The sequence below is a fragment of the Ctenopharyngodon idella genome, chromosome 15 (assembly GCF_019924925.1).
Source record: "Ctenopharyngodon idella isolate HZGC_01 chromosome 15, HZGC01, whole genome shotgun sequence".
Taxonomy (NCBI): Eukaryota; Metazoa; Chordata; class Actinopteri; order Cypriniformes; family Xenocyprididae; genus Ctenopharyngodon; species Ctenopharyngodon idella.
Window position 1 is genome coordinate 32,484,568 of NC_067234.1, and position 16,469 is coordinate 32,501,036.

The 16,469-nt window shown below is 38.8% G+C and overlaps 1 protein-coding gene and 1 long non-coding RNA gene across 3 annotated transcripts; both read right to left on the reverse strand.

The window, feature by feature from the left end:
• Positions 1 to 339: 339 nt before the first annotated feature.
• LOC127495934 (uncharacterized) lies at positions 340 to 3,430 on the reverse strand. Its single transcript, XR_007925209.1, has 3 exons — positions 3,321 to 3,430; positions 3,006 to 3,121; positions 340 to 1,058 (listed from the first exon to the last, which is right to left on the reverse strand). It is a non-coding gene; the product is annotated as an uncharacterized LOC127495934 (long non-coding RNA).
• A 6,943-nt stretch (positions 3,431 to 10,373) lies between these two features.
• Positions 10,374 to 16,199, reverse strand: LOC127495930 (uncharacterized). 2 transcript variants are annotated; one of them, XR_007925207.1, is made up of 4 exons: positions 16,012 to 16,075; positions 15,711 to 15,835; positions 15,372 to 15,544; positions 10,374 to 10,565 (listed from the first exon to the last, which is right to left on the reverse strand). XR_007925207.1 is itself a non-coding variant. In XM_051863397.1 (3 exons), the coding sequence occupies exons 1-3, from the start codon at positions 16,012 to 16,014 to the stop codon at positions 14,929 to 14,931; spliced, it is 744 nt and encodes a 247-aa protein (XP_051719357.1). In that variant the 5' UTR covers positions 16,015 to 16,199; the 3' UTR covers positions 14,781 to 14,928. The 2 variants fall into 2 exon arrangements, 1 of the variants encoding a protein (XP_051719357.1); XM_051863397.1 differs by lacking the exon at positions 10,374 to 10,565 and having other exon boundaries at positions 14,781 to 15,544; positions 16,012 to 16,199.
• Positions 16,200 to 16,469: the final 270 nt, after the last annotated feature.

Below are 16,469 nucleotides of genomic sequence, written 5' to 3' on the forward strand. Positions count from 1 at the left end.
GACTGTCTTTTTCGTTCCGTTCCCGCAGGGTTCTATTCCACTCCCAACCGCTCCCACTTAAAAATCACTCTGTGTTCATCCACTATCCGCTTATAATGATTTTCTTCCCAACCCAACGGGTCCCTCTAAATTTAGGTCTCGTTTCCAGAATCTCACATTTAACCCCTTAGCGTTCAAGGATCGCGGACGGCCCCAGATTAGGCCTATTGATGTTCAACAATCCCTGCACTTTAAAGTATAAGATAATGGATGATAGTTAAAATAGGCATGGCCAGTCCATATGACTGAATAACATGAATCTAGAGAGTGTTTAAATGAGATAATACATTGAACCACAAATGATGCTTGATAAAATGTATTTTTATTTGCTCCAGCAGTAAGCAGACATGCTGACTTTAGTTTACTCTAACAATAATTGCCAGCTAATCAAGCACGCAATATCACAATTCATGCATTTTCCAGATTATAGATTTTATTTGCAAATTTTAATGTTTACTGCAATTAAAACAGAAAAAAAATCCTCAGCTAAATAAAACTACATCTATGTGTGAGAAAAGCAACTGTCAAGTATAAGCATTACTTACAGGCGATCACATTCAGCTTTGTTTTTCTCACACTGATAATATGGCAAAGCAGATGCTATTGCCTTCAGTCTGTTTATCACCGCCTCCTTTTTATCCTCTCTCCAGATTTTTTTGAATGCAAAGGCTTTAATTCCCTCATATTTTTGTAATTTTTCAAGATTGTCTTTAATGCTGAATTCCCCAGATTCTGATACACATTTATTCAAACAGGGTGAATTTACAGTGAAATAAACCACACATTCATCTTTTCCATTCAAGATGTTCTTCAGATAATTCTTCAGGCGAAACTCTGAATGGTCTTGTTTATCTTTATCAGCCTTTGCAGCAATAAGATTACCAGTCACATAAACCTCATTTTTCTGAAATTTTTGTTTCACTGCAGTTAGTAAGTCCTGACTTGGATAGTCAGAACCTTCAAGACATGTGTTCTTCTCAACTCTGAATGCCACAGCGTATTGTCCTACGTTACCCAACCTGGAAATTATAAAGCAGTAGGAATTTGTGTGTTAAAATTACAAATATTAATAGAAATAATAATTATGTTCATCAAATACTTTTACTTGACCCCACACCCAGCCTCAGCCCAATCAGAAGTACTGGTACGTAGGTAGAAACCTATATACATGTTAGCCTGATAAAAATGGTAATTTTAAATAAATGCCATTTATACAGTATCTCACAGAAGTGAGTACACCCCTCACATTTTTGTAAATATTTTATTATATCTTTTCATGTGACAACACTGAAGAAATGACACTTTGCTACAATGTAAACTAGTGAGTGTACAGCTTGTATAACAGTGTAAATTTGCTGTCCCCTCAAAATAACTCAACACACAGCCATTAATGTCTAAACCGCTGGCCACAAAAGTGAGTACACCCCTAAGTGAAAATGTCCAAATTGGGCCCAATTAGCCATTTTCTCTCCCCGGTATCATGTGACTCGTTAGTGTTACAAGGTCTCAGCTGTGAAAGGGGAGCAGGTGTGTTAAATTTGGTGTTATCGCTCTCACTCTCTCATACTGGTCACTGGAAGTTCAACATGGCACCTCATGGCAAAAAACTCTCTGAGGATCTGAAAAAAAGAATTGTTGCTCTACATAAAGATGGCGTAGGCTATAAGAAGATTGCCAAGACCCTGAAACTGAACTGCAGCACAGTGGCCAAGACCATACAGCGGTTTAACAGGACAGGTTCCACTCAGAACAGGCCTCGCCATGGTCGACCAAAGAAGTTGAGTGCACGTGCTCAGCGTCATATCCAGAGGTTGTGTTTGGGAAATAGACGTTTGAGTTCTGCCAGCATTGCTGCAGAGGTTGAAGGGGTGGGGGGGTCAGCCTGTCAGTGTTCAGACCATACGCCGCACACTGCATCACATTGGTCTGCATGGCTGTCGTCCCAGAAGGAAGCCTTTTCTAAAGATGATGCACAAGAAAGCCCGCAAACAGTTTGCTGAAGACAAGCAGACTAAGGAATCATGTCCTGTGGTCTGTTGAGACCAAGATAAACTTATTTGGTTCAGATGGTGTCAAGCGTGTGTGGCGACAACCAGGTGAGGAGTACAAAGACAAGTGTGTCTTGCCTACAGTCAAGCATGGTGGTGGGAGTGTCTTGGTCTGGGGCTGCATGAGTGCTGCCGGCACTGGGGAGCTACAGTTCATTGAGGGAACCATGAATGCCAACATGTACTGTGACATACTGAAGCAGAGCATGATCCCCTCCCTTCGGAGACTGGGCCGCAGGGCAGTATTCCCACATGATAACGACCCCAAACACACCTCCAAGACGACCACTGCCTTGCTAAAGAAGCTGAGGGTACCTAAACCGTATTGAGCATCTGTGGGGCATCCTCAAACGGAAGGTGGAGGAGCGCAAGGTCTCTAACATCCACCAGCTCCGTGATGTCGTCATGGAGGAGTGGAAGAGGACTCCAGTGGTAACCTGTGAAGCTCTGGTGAACTCCATGCACAAGAGGGTTAAGGCAGTGCTGGAAAATAATGGTGGCCACACAAAATATTGACATTTAGGGCCCAATTTGGACATTTTCACTTAGGGGTGTACTCACTTTTGTGGTCAGCGGTTTAGACATTAATGGCTGTGTGTTGAGTTATTTTGAGGGGACAGCAAATTTACACTGTTATACAAGCTGTACGCTCACTACTTTACATTGTAGCAAAGTGTCATTTCTTCAGTGTTGTCACATGAAAAGATATAATAAAATATTTACAAAAATGTGAGGGGTGTACTCACTTCTGTGAGATACTGTATATATTATACTAAATTCACTACTGTTAGTTTTTCTTTATATATTTCTTGTCATTTCTTTATTTCTTGTTGTGAATGTGTAATTTTTCTTTTTTATTATTCTTTTGTTTTTTTTACATTGAAAATTCTACTTGTATGTTCGATCAAAGAAACTTACTGATTCTCAAAGTTCTTTACAATATCCATGAGAATTTTTGGGTTCACATCCTCACCTACAGCCCAACAAAAGTGAAGCAGACAGATCAGAAGGATCCTCAGTGGTACAGCAAAAACCTGAAGCAAACATAAACACTTATATACAAAATATATGCACACAATTCACACAAAGTGCATAGAAACTCGAAATAGCATTTTGTTTAAAATGTAATATTCTTTGACATCTTATTGTATGCACAGCTTTTTTGTTTAGTGCTTAAAAAGATGCTTTAGCACCACTAACGTTGGTATTAAGTGATGAGGAAGTGTAACTTACCATTTTTTCTGTTGCTTAAGTCAGAAGGTTCAGAGATGCTGTGTGAGTCTGCAGTGAAGCAGGAGTGATGAGGAAGAGGAAGTAGATGGTGTTTATTCTGACACTCGACCAGCCCTCTTCTTCGACACCTTGAAAAGACCAATTAAAATGTCACTGAGCATCCACGTACAGTATGTTGGACTTCCTCCAGGAAAAACTCCATTCATTCATTGCTATAGGAGAGGAAGAATTGTCCAAACTCTTTAAATCATCAAAATCAACAACATGTATGTTAGACCCTATACCGACTAAGCTACAGAAAGAGATGCTTCCAGAGGTCATAGATCCTCTTCTTACAGTTTTTTTCAATTGCTAACATACTTTTGTCCAATCTGTAGTCACATTTTCAAAACTCTAAACACATTTAGCAGAACATCCGTCTGTTGTGGCCATACCATTAACACAATTCATGTCGTTTTCACACAAAATGCAATCAATTAACACGTTTCTAAAATGCTTACATTTTCTTTTCATATAAGCTTACCCCATACCCCACCCCCAGAAAGATTTCAACAAAGGGGGCAAATGAAATTCTGCATAGGGGACCCATTTGACCAGAGGCTGCCCTGAGCAATTCTGTTACTTTCTTCTTCTTTTTTTCTACAGCACATTCTTTAAAGTAATGACTCATTCACTTTTAGATAGTTGCTATGTTGCCAAGAACGTACACATTCAACACTCAACCAAAAATGTAGAATGTAAGCATTCTACTTTTACTGCAGTAAAAGGAAACTGAATTTTACAGTTTTTTACAATTGCTAGGACCCATTTCTCAATACTTGAGTCACTTTTTCAAAACTCTTCACACAGTGAGCACAACAGAAATCTATGTGGGCTAAACTGTGGATCATTTATCATTGCTTTGGCACAAAATGCATTCAATGACTTCATCTTTCAAATTACATTCATTCTTTTCTCACTCAGACACAAACGACAAAACTCGGTATACCTACAGGCTAGTTTGCACATGCTTACATACTGTTTTCAAAACTGTTAAACTTAAGTTCAAAACAATAACATAATACAAAACTGAATAAGACTGAAATTTGCTACATTTCTACAGTAATATTGTAATGAAATATTACAATAAGAGTGAACAACATTTGCGGTGATAAAATAATATTTAAACCAATGCATTCCAAATCCTGACTGTTGAACCACTGAATTTCATTACACTGAATACTATCCTTTATATATATCATTATCCCACCTCCCTTGGAACCTACTCTGTCCTTTCTAAAAACATTAAAACCAGGCACTTGAACTACTGCAGGAGAAACATTTTCATGGAGCCAAGTCTCTGATAAACAAAGGTAATCTAAATTCAGCTTCAATAAGAGATGATGGACTTGATCACTTTTTGATTTGATGCTTCTTTTGTTCAAATGACCCCCTAAGAGTCCCTTTGTTTTAGCTTTAGGATACCAAACTATCCTAGATTGATTGACAGTCCGAAATATCTTCCATTTTCTATTTTTTAAGATCACCGGATTAACCACCTTTTTATTTAGACGTTTCAAATTTTTCATGGATACACTATATTGGCAAAAGTATTGGGACACCCCTCCAAATCATTGAATTCAGGTGTTCCAATCACTTCCATGGCCACAGGTGTATAAAATCAAGCACCTAGGCATGCAGACTGCTTCTACAAACATTTGTGAAAGAATGGGTCGCTCTCAGGAGCTCAGTGAATTCAAGCGTGGTACAGTGTTAGGTTGCCACCTGTACAATAAGTCCATTCGTGAAATTTCCTCACTACTAAATATTCCACGGTCAACTGTTAGTGGTATTATAACAAAGTGGAAGCAATTGGGAACAACAGCAACTCCAAACTTCGTGTGGCCTTCAGATTAGCTCAAGAACAGAGTGTATAGAGCTTCATGAAATGGGTTTCCATGGCCGAGCAGCTGCATCCAAGCCTTACATCACCAAGTGCAATGCAAAGTGTTGGATGCAGTGGTGTAAAGCACGCCGCCACTGGACTCTAGAGCAGTGAAGACGTGTTCTCTGGAGTGACGAATCATGCTTCTCTCTCTGGCAATCCGATGGACGAGTCTGGGTTTGGCGGTTGCCAGGAGAACAGTACTTGCCTGACTGCATTGTGCCAAGTGTAAAGTTTGGTGGAGGGGGATTATGGTGTGGGGTTGTTTTTCAGGGGTTGGGCTTGACCCCTTAGTTCCAGTGAAAGGAACTCTTAATGCTTCAGCATACCAAGACATTTTGGACAATTTCATGCTCCCAACTTTGTAGGGAACAGTTTGGGGATGGCCCCTTCCTGTTCCAACATGACTGTGCACCAGTGCACAAAGCAAGGTCCATAAAGACATGGATGAGCGAGTTTGGTGTGGAGGAACTTGACTGGCCTGCACAGAGTCCTGACCTCAACCCCATAGAACACCTTTGGGATGAATTAGAGTGAGCCAGGCCTTCTTATCCAAAAATTCCCATAAACACCTTCCCAGCTTTCCCAGAAGAGTTGAAGCTGCTATAGCTGCAAAGGGTGGGCCAACACCATATTAAACCCTACGGATTAAAAATGTGATGTCATTAAAGTTCATGTGCACGTAAAGGCAGGCATCCCAAAACCTTTGGCAATATAGTGTATGTAGTTCATGATGGTAAAGCCAAGGAGACTGGAGGAGTGCCCTCTAGTGGAAATCAAGGGCACTCCAGCTGGTGGATGTAACAGTATTATCAGCAGTGGAATCTAATTCCATGTTTTCTTATAATATTACCAAGTGGCAGCATGTAAATTGAAAATAATAGAGGGCCTAACACAGACCCTTGCGGCACTCCATAATTTACTGCTATTACTGCTATTATTTTTCCCTGTATGACCTAAACCACCTTAATGTCTCTGAATACCAATGTAATATTGTAGTCAATCTAAGAGTATTTTATGATCTATAGTGTCGAACGCAGCACTGAGATCAAGTAACACTAGTATTGAGATACAGCCTTGGTCAGAAGCTAGAAGTAAGTCATTTGTAATTTTAACGAGCACAGTTTCTGTGCTATGATGAGGCCTGAATCCTGACTGAAATTTTTCATAGATCTTTTTTGTTGTTGTTGCAAGAGGGAGCACGATTGGGCCAACACAACTTTTTTTTAGTATTAAATGTAAGATTTGAAATTGGTCTGTAATTTGCTTATTCATTTGGATCTAATTGTGGTTTCTTAATGAGAGGCTTAATAACTGCCAGCTTGAACGGTTTTGGGACATGACAAGAGATAAAGACTAGAATGAAGTTAATAATATTGAGAAGAGGCTCTTCTGCTACAGGTAACAATTCTTTCAGTAGTTTAGTGGGTATTGGATCTAATAAACATGTTGTTGGTTTTGACGCAATGATAAGTTTATTTAGCTCTTCCTGTCCAATAGTTGTAAAGCACTGCAACTGTTCTTGAGGGACGATAATTGAGGCTGAATCATAAAACGCTGTCAAAGATTGTATACATTTACAATTGTATTTCTGATGCTTTCGATTTTTTCAGTGAAGAAATTCATAAAGTCATTACTACTAAACTGTAATGGAATATTTTGTTCTGGTAATGTCTGTTTATTTGTTAATCTAGCCACTGTACTAAACAAGATTGTTTTTGGATTGTTTTGGTTATTTTCTATGAGTTTGTGGAGATGCTCTGCCCTGGCTGCTTTTAGAGCCTTTTTATAATGGGAACTGCTCTCTTTCCATGCGATTTTAAAGAACTCTAAACGAGTTTGTCTCCGTTTACGCTCTAGATTATGAGTTTCTCTCTTGATAGCAAGGGTAATACTTCCATGGTGCAGTATTTTTCTCTCTAACCTTTTTTAATCTGAGAAAATGGTGCCCATATTGCTAGTCATTTCCTCAAGTTCATTTGTGTTTGGGTACAATGAACGGCTGAGACAGATCAGGCAGGTTATTTGTGAATCTATCTATGGTGGTTGGGAGAATTGTTCTATCTAGTCGATAACGCGGCGCGGTATGGCAAATATCAGCAGTATGCATGTTACAAGGTAGTGATCAGTGACATCGTCACTATTGTATATCATAAATGTAATCTCCTGCAATATATTATATTAATGATGATTCTAATTATATATATATATATATATATATATATATATATATATATATATATATATATATATATATAAATATATAAATATATATATATATATATATGTGTGTGTGTGTGTGTGTGTGTGTGTGTGTGTGTGCGTGTGTGTGTGATTCCTTCAAAGAGCTCTTCTTGTTGTCAATCAGCAAATCAAACAATATATAAACTGTTATATAAACTTCAAACCAAATCTTAAGTGCTAGGAATGGCTTAAATGTATTTTGCATGGTTTATCAACTGTTACTTGATGTAACATGTTGCTTGAGCTTCTTTTGTTTCTTATTTACAATGTACCAAATACCTTAAACTTCTCTTACTTTTTATGCTTTTTACTTATTTAAACTTACTGCATATAGTTTTTGTTAATCTGTGAGTGAGTGAGTCTGCATTTCACAGTCTTAAGTACTGTTGTAGTGTTTTTACATGTTTGACAAATAAAACTTTGCCCTGACTACAGGTAACCATTCATATATAAGGTCACGAGAGAAACAAAACTGAATGCAAATATAATGACAACATTACAACTTTGTTACTTTTATTAAAATACTTACAAAGTGTTGTGAATATTAACAATACTTTTAGAATTTAGAAGTAGGCCTATCTATACAGAAGGATTAATACATTTTCAGTTCATGAAAGCTAAATGAATGGAAAATGCTTCTGATACATATGATTTGACACATAAGATTTTAATCTGAAAGATTATATTTTATTTAGTTAGCTGTATAACTTTTTGCATGTAACAGCCTGATACAAATGCATTTTCCTATCTGAGGAGAGTCTGTTAGCATGACTATCTGATTGGCTCTCATAATCAGGTGGTTTACAACAGCCAAGCACTCTCTTTTATTCTCCTTTGCTCCACCGCCTTTTTAATAACGCTCTTTAAAACGTGACTGGGAAACAATTAATATCCCAACCTTTCATTTTGTGAACCTCATCTTCTAAAATCATAAATAATGCCATTTTATATGAATGCAGATTTTCTTTTTCTTTTCTTATTATTATTTGTTTTGTTTTGTTGTTAAACACATAAAACATCTTTAAAAAACAGAACGAAACTATAACAATATCAGAGTTAGTAAATAAAACCTGAAAAGGAGAAGATTTGTCTTAACATTGATTAGAATATTTAAAAAAAAAAAAAAAAAGTATATATATTGACGAACCAGAAACTAGATATGTTCTGTACATTGACTGAAGAAAATGTGAGTGGTGCTTGCCGTGCACAACTACACTGCATTACATGTCTCTACAATATTCTGAGAGGGATATAGGTGTTGTTTTAGACCTGTAGTCTAACGTCTGTGGTCATGAAGTCATTTGAGAGACTGGTGTTGGCCTACCTGAAGAACCACTGCACCCTTGCAGGGTTACGACTGAGGTCTGCAGAAGAGCATCTCTGAACACATCAAACCTTGAAGCAGATGAGCTACAGCAGCAGAAGACACACCAGCGACACTGAAAACAGCAAACTAAGGTGACAATTCACACAGGCTCACCAAAATTGAACAATAGAAGTTTGGAAAAACATTGCCTGGTCTGATGAGTCTCGATTTCTGCTGCAACATTCAGATGGTGGAGTCAGAATTTGGCGTAAACAACATGGAATCATAGATCCATCCTGTCTTGTATCAACGGTTCAGGCTGCTGGTGGTGATGGTGTGGGGAATTTTTCTTGGCACACTTTGGGCCTCTATAGCAATATATAGAGTATTGTTGCTGACCATGTCCATCCCTTTATGACCACAGTGAACCATCTTCTGATGGCTACTTCCAACGGGATAACACACTATGTCACAAAGCTCAGTCATCTCAAACTGATTTCTTGAACATGACAATGAGTTCACTAAACTCAAATGTCCTCCACAGTCACCAGACCTCAATCCAATAGAGAAGCTTTGGGATGTGGAGGAAGGCAAAATGGGGTCCAGCCCTGTACTATCAAGGTGTACCTAATAAAGTTTCCAGTGAGTGTATATTTTCCTATCTGAGGAGAGATGTCTGTTAGATCAAAGTTTGCTCATGGTGAGATGTGGCAACACTGTCTATACCAGTCGATACAGTCATGTGTAGCCCTTACTGTCTAAAACTGAAACATCACTGAAAGCTGTTGCGATCATCATCAATTTGTAAATCTGCTTTTTCTCATAGTTGTGTCTATGGAATAGTCTGTAATTTTTATTTTTCAGTGTGTTGCCCGGAAAGCGAGTTCTCATTTGTTTGTTTAAAATAGATTCATCTCCGAGGCCTGACGCCGGCACCCACTGTGTCTGTCTTTGTTCACCCCAACAGCTGCATTAAGCGTGTTTTCTTTCTTGTCATTTGTTAACAATGTGAGAGAGTTTTCAGGAAAAAAAAAAGAAAAAAAAAAACACTCAAAAAACACAAAAACACTCATCTGCACTGTTCACAGTAAATCACCTTTTGCATTTTGCCTGTAAAAAGCTTTCTTATATCCTCTCTTTTGACTTTTTATGACACACATGGGTGTGTTTATGTGCATTATACTTTCATCTTGAAATAAAACCCAAACACAAAGTTTGCCAAGCAGAAGTATTTTATTTGTTGAAGTAGGAAGCAAGGTTATTTTTGAAATGCATTTTATTACTTCATCTAAGCATACTGAATTTTGTTACTAACATAACTGTTAGATTTTTTTTTTTTTTGGAGGCAGACACTGCACGTCTATGGGAGTTTTTCCTTCCCCTTTACAAGCATAACACTCATGTTCATTCTTACAGCGGAAGAGAGGAACATGAGCTACAATCTGCTTAAACTTGGCCTGAAGATCTATTGTAGTGTCTTCTTCATCAATCCTCCAGAAATCCTTGAAGACAAAAGCTTTAATTCCATCATGTTTTTTCCATTTCTTCAGAGCATCTAAAATGTTGGCACTGTTGGTCGGATTCAGACACGTGTTAGCACAGGGAGAATTAAATGTGTAGAAAACCAAGCAGCCGTCTTTACTTTTATTCAAAAGTTTGGTCATAGGCGAGTTGTCAGCAGGATTCAGCAGGAGAGATTCTGAATGCATGTTGTATTGCTTCTTTTTACTAATTACAACTTTTCTAGTTCCTGCAGCGATGAGCTCTGAACCTTCGTAAAGTGCCTTTGTTTCATTATTAATAGCATTTTTCACTTTCACCGCATTCTCCTGAGTCAGGAAGTTGTCCTGTTTAAAGTTCTGTTGACACTGATGCTTCAGCACATTGATGGCGGTAGCGTACTGACGAGGATGTCCATCTTCATCAGCTCTCTTAAAGCTGGAAAACAGTAAACAATAATAATAATAATAATAAGTTTTATTTATATAGCGCCTTTCCAGGGCTCAAGGACGCTTTACAATTATCAAGGAAGAGATAATACAAGTAGACAATGATGAAAACAATAATGGACAGGGAAGCATACAGAAGAATAGAGTCAAATACAGAAATACAAAACAGGACTTAAGAGACATAACATTCAGAGAAATATTAGTAATAATGCAGAGCAATCAATTCATCAAATCAGAGGTATAACATTCAGAAAACAGGTGAGTTTTGAGTAATGATTTAAATTCAGAGATATTATTAACACAACAGAGTGAGCGGGGGAGAGAATTCCAGAGTTTAGGTGCGATAGCACTGAATGATCTGCCCCCCATTGAAGAGAGGCGATGCCGAGGGACAGCGAGAAGGCCAGAGTCAGAGGAATGTAGTGAGCGAGTCGGAGTGTAGGGGACGAGCATATTACAAAGATAAGAGGGAGCCAAGCCATGCAAAGATTTAAAAGTGAGCAGGAGAATTTTGAATTTAATACGGTAGGCAACTGGAAGCCAGTGGAGATCATATAAAATTGGGGTGATATGAGCAGAACGCTTGGTATGGGTGAGTATTCTAGCAGCAGAGTTTTGAATGTATTGTAATCTGGAAATGGAGCTGGCAGGTAGACCAATGAAAAGGGCATTACAATAATCAAGGCGTGATGAGACAAATGTGTAGTGATTTTTACTCCATTCACCGGTGACGTAGTGATTTTTGATCACGTGCCACTTTAAGGTGTGGTTATAAGTGTATCAGATGACCCCTCCCCCCTTTTGTAATACGATGCACCAGTTAAGAATACTATCTTAACAATTTAAGAACACTCCAAAAGAGCTGTTCAATAATTCAGAATTAATATAAACTGGAGGGAGTTGGTCAACTGATTTATCTGAAGGATTTGTGAGAGTCTGGTCAACTAGTAGAGTCTTTGATCATCAACACAAGGAAGACACAGTTATAATAAAAATCAATGAAATTTATTAACAATAGACATGCAAGAGTAAATACCACAACGATTAATAATGAAATAATGAATATGCACTTCTAAAAGATAGTAAAATAATAATCAAAGGAAAATACTGAATTAAATCAAAGAGACAAATAAATGAAGTGAACACGGAATGGATAAATGCAATGCTGTTAAATTGAATGTAGAATGGAAGAGAAATGTATGTGAATACTTCTTATGGAAGCCACCTAATGGCTCTGGTAAAACGGTGATAAATAATTGCTTATTTATCATTCAACAAATAATATCCCTATTATTTGTAACAAGCTGACCTCAAGTAACTGTTATCTAAACAGGTTAGAAAAACATATGCTGCATGTATAAACTAATGCCAAGGTCTCTAGAAAGAGGTTTGGTAAGTTTATATTTACGTTCCACACAGTCGGGTGATCAATCCGGTAGCAGAGACGTCTTCCACTGAGGATGCAGGCTGCGTGCAGTGGGAGGGCGCGGAGTTGCGATCCAGTAGTCGTGCTACCCTGGGCTGGAGGATGCTGAACTTTGGTTGCGCCAAGAGGGTCCTTTAGGATGGACTGGGCAGCTGGGTCAGATGAATCTTCACAGGTTCCTTTGCAGGCTGGCTGCGTCGCTGAGGAGCCGTGTGGTACAGGCAATGTCTGCCAATTCAGAGGTCCTTTATGGACTGGGCTGCGCTGCTGTAGGAGCCGTGAGGGTCAGATGAAGTCCCTCGATGCTGGGGCCCTTTTTGCAGCTAGAGTGCAGCTGAAAGCAAAAGGTTTTGCTCGCGAAAGCTTCACCTTAACCGTCTTGTAGTCTCTTTCCTCGTCAGGTCAGAAACTCAGGACGTGGGGTGTCTGTTAATGTCTCCTTCCCCGTCGAGCTGGAAATGCAGAACAAGGGTGTGTCTACCCGGGGGACATATTTATCCCTTTCTAATGAGGAGGAGATTGAAATGTGGCGCCTTGCCGATCCTGGAGTGTGATTGGCCACCGTTATCCGAAGCAACCCCGGTGTTGCCCACCCTAGTGTGGAACTCATTTGCATAGACTGAAGTACAGTGTTAAAATAGTGCCTTTAACATTTTACCCATGCATTATTTCTTTACCAAACCTCTTTCAAATTATTAAAGGCATCATAGGGAACAGATAGACACCAAACACAATATGAAATGGTTAAATCATCGTCCATGCATTTGTTTATCTGTTAACAGGACTGTCCCATGACCTGTTGTTTTAACAGTCAGTAACCATTAATATAAACTGTGCTTTGCATGAAGATGGAGTGGATGTGATGCAGTTTCGATCAAATTAAGGCCTCCAAACTTAGGTATGAATGGATTTAGATAGATCTCTGTGGCCTCTCTTTATTTCAGTCACTGCTGCTCCATCCAGGGGGTCCTGAAGGAATTTTTATGGCAGTCCTTGCCTAAATCTTAGGAATGAGTTTGGTGGTTAGAGTCAATGTGTCGTCCAATGAGAAGTCCTCTCCTTGGTTTTGGTGGGTGCAGAAGGTTCCCCTTCCTGCTCTGGAAGAGGTGTCTGGTAGTTGTCCTAACATCTTATCTGATGTTGCTGAACATTTGTTTATGTTCATTCACCAAAGATCCAATCACAGTGTGGCACATCTTCTTACACACCAGCAGTTAGAGAGGGGCCCTGTCGTAAACTGGTCCCTGGAATGCCATCTTAACTGTTGTTCACAACAAATGCATGGATGACAGTTTCAGCGTCTTTGTTACTGATGAAGGGACGGAGTTGGGCAATGCGACGTAGATGAAAGAATGCAGATTTGGTAATAGAGGTAATATGAGACTGAAAGGAAAGAGTGGAGTCAATGATTACACCTAAATTTTTAACAGTATTGGATGTTTTGATGTGAGAACCAGCAATCTCACAGGTGAAATTGGTAGAAATATTGCTGGTAAGTGAGGGAGTTCCAATGAAAATAATCTCAGTTTTGTCCATGTTGAGTTTCAGAAAATTTGAATTAAGCCAATCTTTTATGTCTCTCACATAAGCGGAGATTTTGTCAGTTTGGGGAGGTAGAGTAGGTGTGCAGAGTGAGTATAATTGAATGTCATCAGCGTAAAAGTGATAGTTAAGACCATGATGTTGTAAAATCTGACCTAGTGGTATGATGTAAATTATGAATAATAAAGGCCCGAGAACGGATCCCTGGGGAACACCTCGCTTCAGGGGGACAGTAGGTGATTGAAAATCCTTAACTGAGATGTAGAACTGTCTGTCAGAGAGATAGGAAGAAAACCAAGAAAGAGCAGTACCAGAAATACCCAAATCAGAGAGACGAGAAACAAGTAATTCATGGGAGACGGTATCGAAGGCAGAGCTGAGGTGAAGTAGCAGAAGTATAGACAGAGAACCAGTCACCAGAAAGCAGTAGATCATTCACTACCTTTACAAGTGCAGTTTCAGTACTATGGAAGGGGCGAAAACCAGATTGAAAGGGATCAAAGAGATTATTTTCACCTAGAAAAGACTGGAGTTGGGAGGCAACAGTGCTTTCCAGTAATTTAGCTATGAAGGGTAAATTTGAAATAGGACGATAATTAGATAGAACTGAGGGGTCAACATCACTGAAAGCTGTTGCGATCATCATCAATTTGTAAATCTGCTTTTTCTTATAGTATGTCTATGGAATAGTCTGTCTTTATTTTCTGTATTACACTTAGCCTCATTTTCTACTTTTTTTCCAGTGTGTTACCCGGAAAGCAATTTCTGCAATTTCTTTGTTTGTTTAAAATAGATTCATCTCCGAGGCCTGACGCCGGCACCCACTGTGTCTGTCTTCACTCCCCCCAACAGCTGCATTAAGCTTGTTTTCTTTCTTGTCATTAATGTTAACAATGCACCAGAGTTCTCAAATAAATACAAACATACATCTGCACTGTTCACAATTAACCACCTTTTGCATTTTGCCTATAAAAGGCCTTCTTATATCCTTCCTTTTGACTTTTTATGGCACACATGGGTGTTTATGTGCATTATACTTTCATCCTGAAATAAAACCCAAACACAAAGGTGCCAAGCAGAAGTATTTTATTTGTTCAAGTAGTAAGCAAGATTATTTTTAAACAAATTTTACTAGTTCATCTAAACATACTGATTTTCAAAACAAGATTTTCATACTGAATCACATATGAAAGAAGTGAATGTTACTAACATAACTGTTAGATCTCTTTTGGTGGCAGACAGTGCTCGTCTATGGGAGTGTTTCCTTCTCCTTTACAAGCATAACACTCATTCTCACTCACACAGCGGAAGAGAGGAACATGAGCTACAATCTGCTTAAACTCAGCCTGAAGATCTTTTTTAGTGTCTTTTTCATCAAACTTCCAGAAATTCTTGAAGACAAAAGCTTTAATTCCATCATGTTCTTTCCAGTTCTTCAGAGCCTCTATAATGCTGTGACTACCTGTTGCATCCAGACACGTGTCAACACAGGGAGAATCAAATGTGTAGAAAACCGAGCAGCTGTCTTTACTTTCATCCAAAAGTTTGGTCATGGGAGAGTTGCCTACAGGATTCAGCAGGAGAGACTCTGAATGCATGTTGTATTGCTTCTTTTTATTAATTACAACTTTCCTAGTTCCTGCAGCGATGAGCTCTGAACCTTGGTAAAGTGCGTTTGTTTCATCATTAATTGCATTTTTCACATTCTCCACTTTCTCCTGAGGCAGGAAGTTGTTTTGTGCAGGAAAGAAGTTCTGTTGACACTGATGCTTCGGCACATTGATGGCTATAGCGTACTGACGGGGATGTCCATCTTTATCGACTCTCTTATAGCTGGAAAACAGTAAAGTATCAAGATCAAGTATTTAAGGTGCTTAATGATGACACACTCCCATGTTTTGAAACCATGGCCATTTGACCGAGTGCTTCTCATTTCTCTGTTTCCTCTTTGCTTAACTGTTAACTTTTACTTTTTCATAGACACTGGAGACAGACTTACTTCTGCTCAAAGAAGTTAATAATACGGGCGAGAGTATTGATGTCCACAGTGTCATCTTCAACACTTTCTGTCCAGTCGGAAAGCAGAAAGAGCAGCAGGAGTCCACTCAGAAACACAGTGAACTTCTGAAATCACAAAACAGCACACCAACAAGAGAAAAACAAAATAAATTGATAAATATTATGTGCATAGTTCATTATAGTAGAAAAACAAGCCCATTCAAAGTGACCTGCACATACTACCTCTCACCAGCACCACTTCTATAAGTAATAATTGCTAGTAAATCTTGAATGTGACTGACCATGTTTGTTGTTCCAAATCTTCAGGCCCAGAGATGCTATGTGAGTCTTCAAAGAAAAAGGAGTGATAAGAGTGAAAGAGGAAGGGGATGGGATTTTATTCTGAGTCAGGACCAGCCCTCTTCTTGGAAAAAAAACATAAAATTACTAAGAAAACTGCCTTAATCACTGACTTTCACAATCTTGAACAATGTCATTGGCCTTTTTTGTTTGTATGGCTCAGTAACATAGGCGGAGTGTATGTAAGACTGGGCAAGGCTTAGCCTTCCCCTAACCATGGACTAGGCTAGTGTTTCTCACTCAAACCACTGACTGCTGCTGCTTTTAGGGGGAAAAACTGTCTATGACTGCTGGTCTAGGATCAGTTTTCTCCATAATAATAGCAGATTTGGAGTTTGTGCTTTTGAGAGCATCAAAGGTTTCTATTTACAATGTGTTTTGCAGCGTTAAGCAGTATAGC

What these genes read in the sequence shown, in the direction of transcription:
- LOC127495930 (XM_051863397.1), bottom strand. An exon ending in ATTAACTTCTTTGAGCAGAA is followed by an intron (nt 15,545 to 15,710) that starts GTAAGTCTGTCT and finishes ACTGTTTTCCAG; the next exon opens with CTATAAGAGAGTCGATAAAG.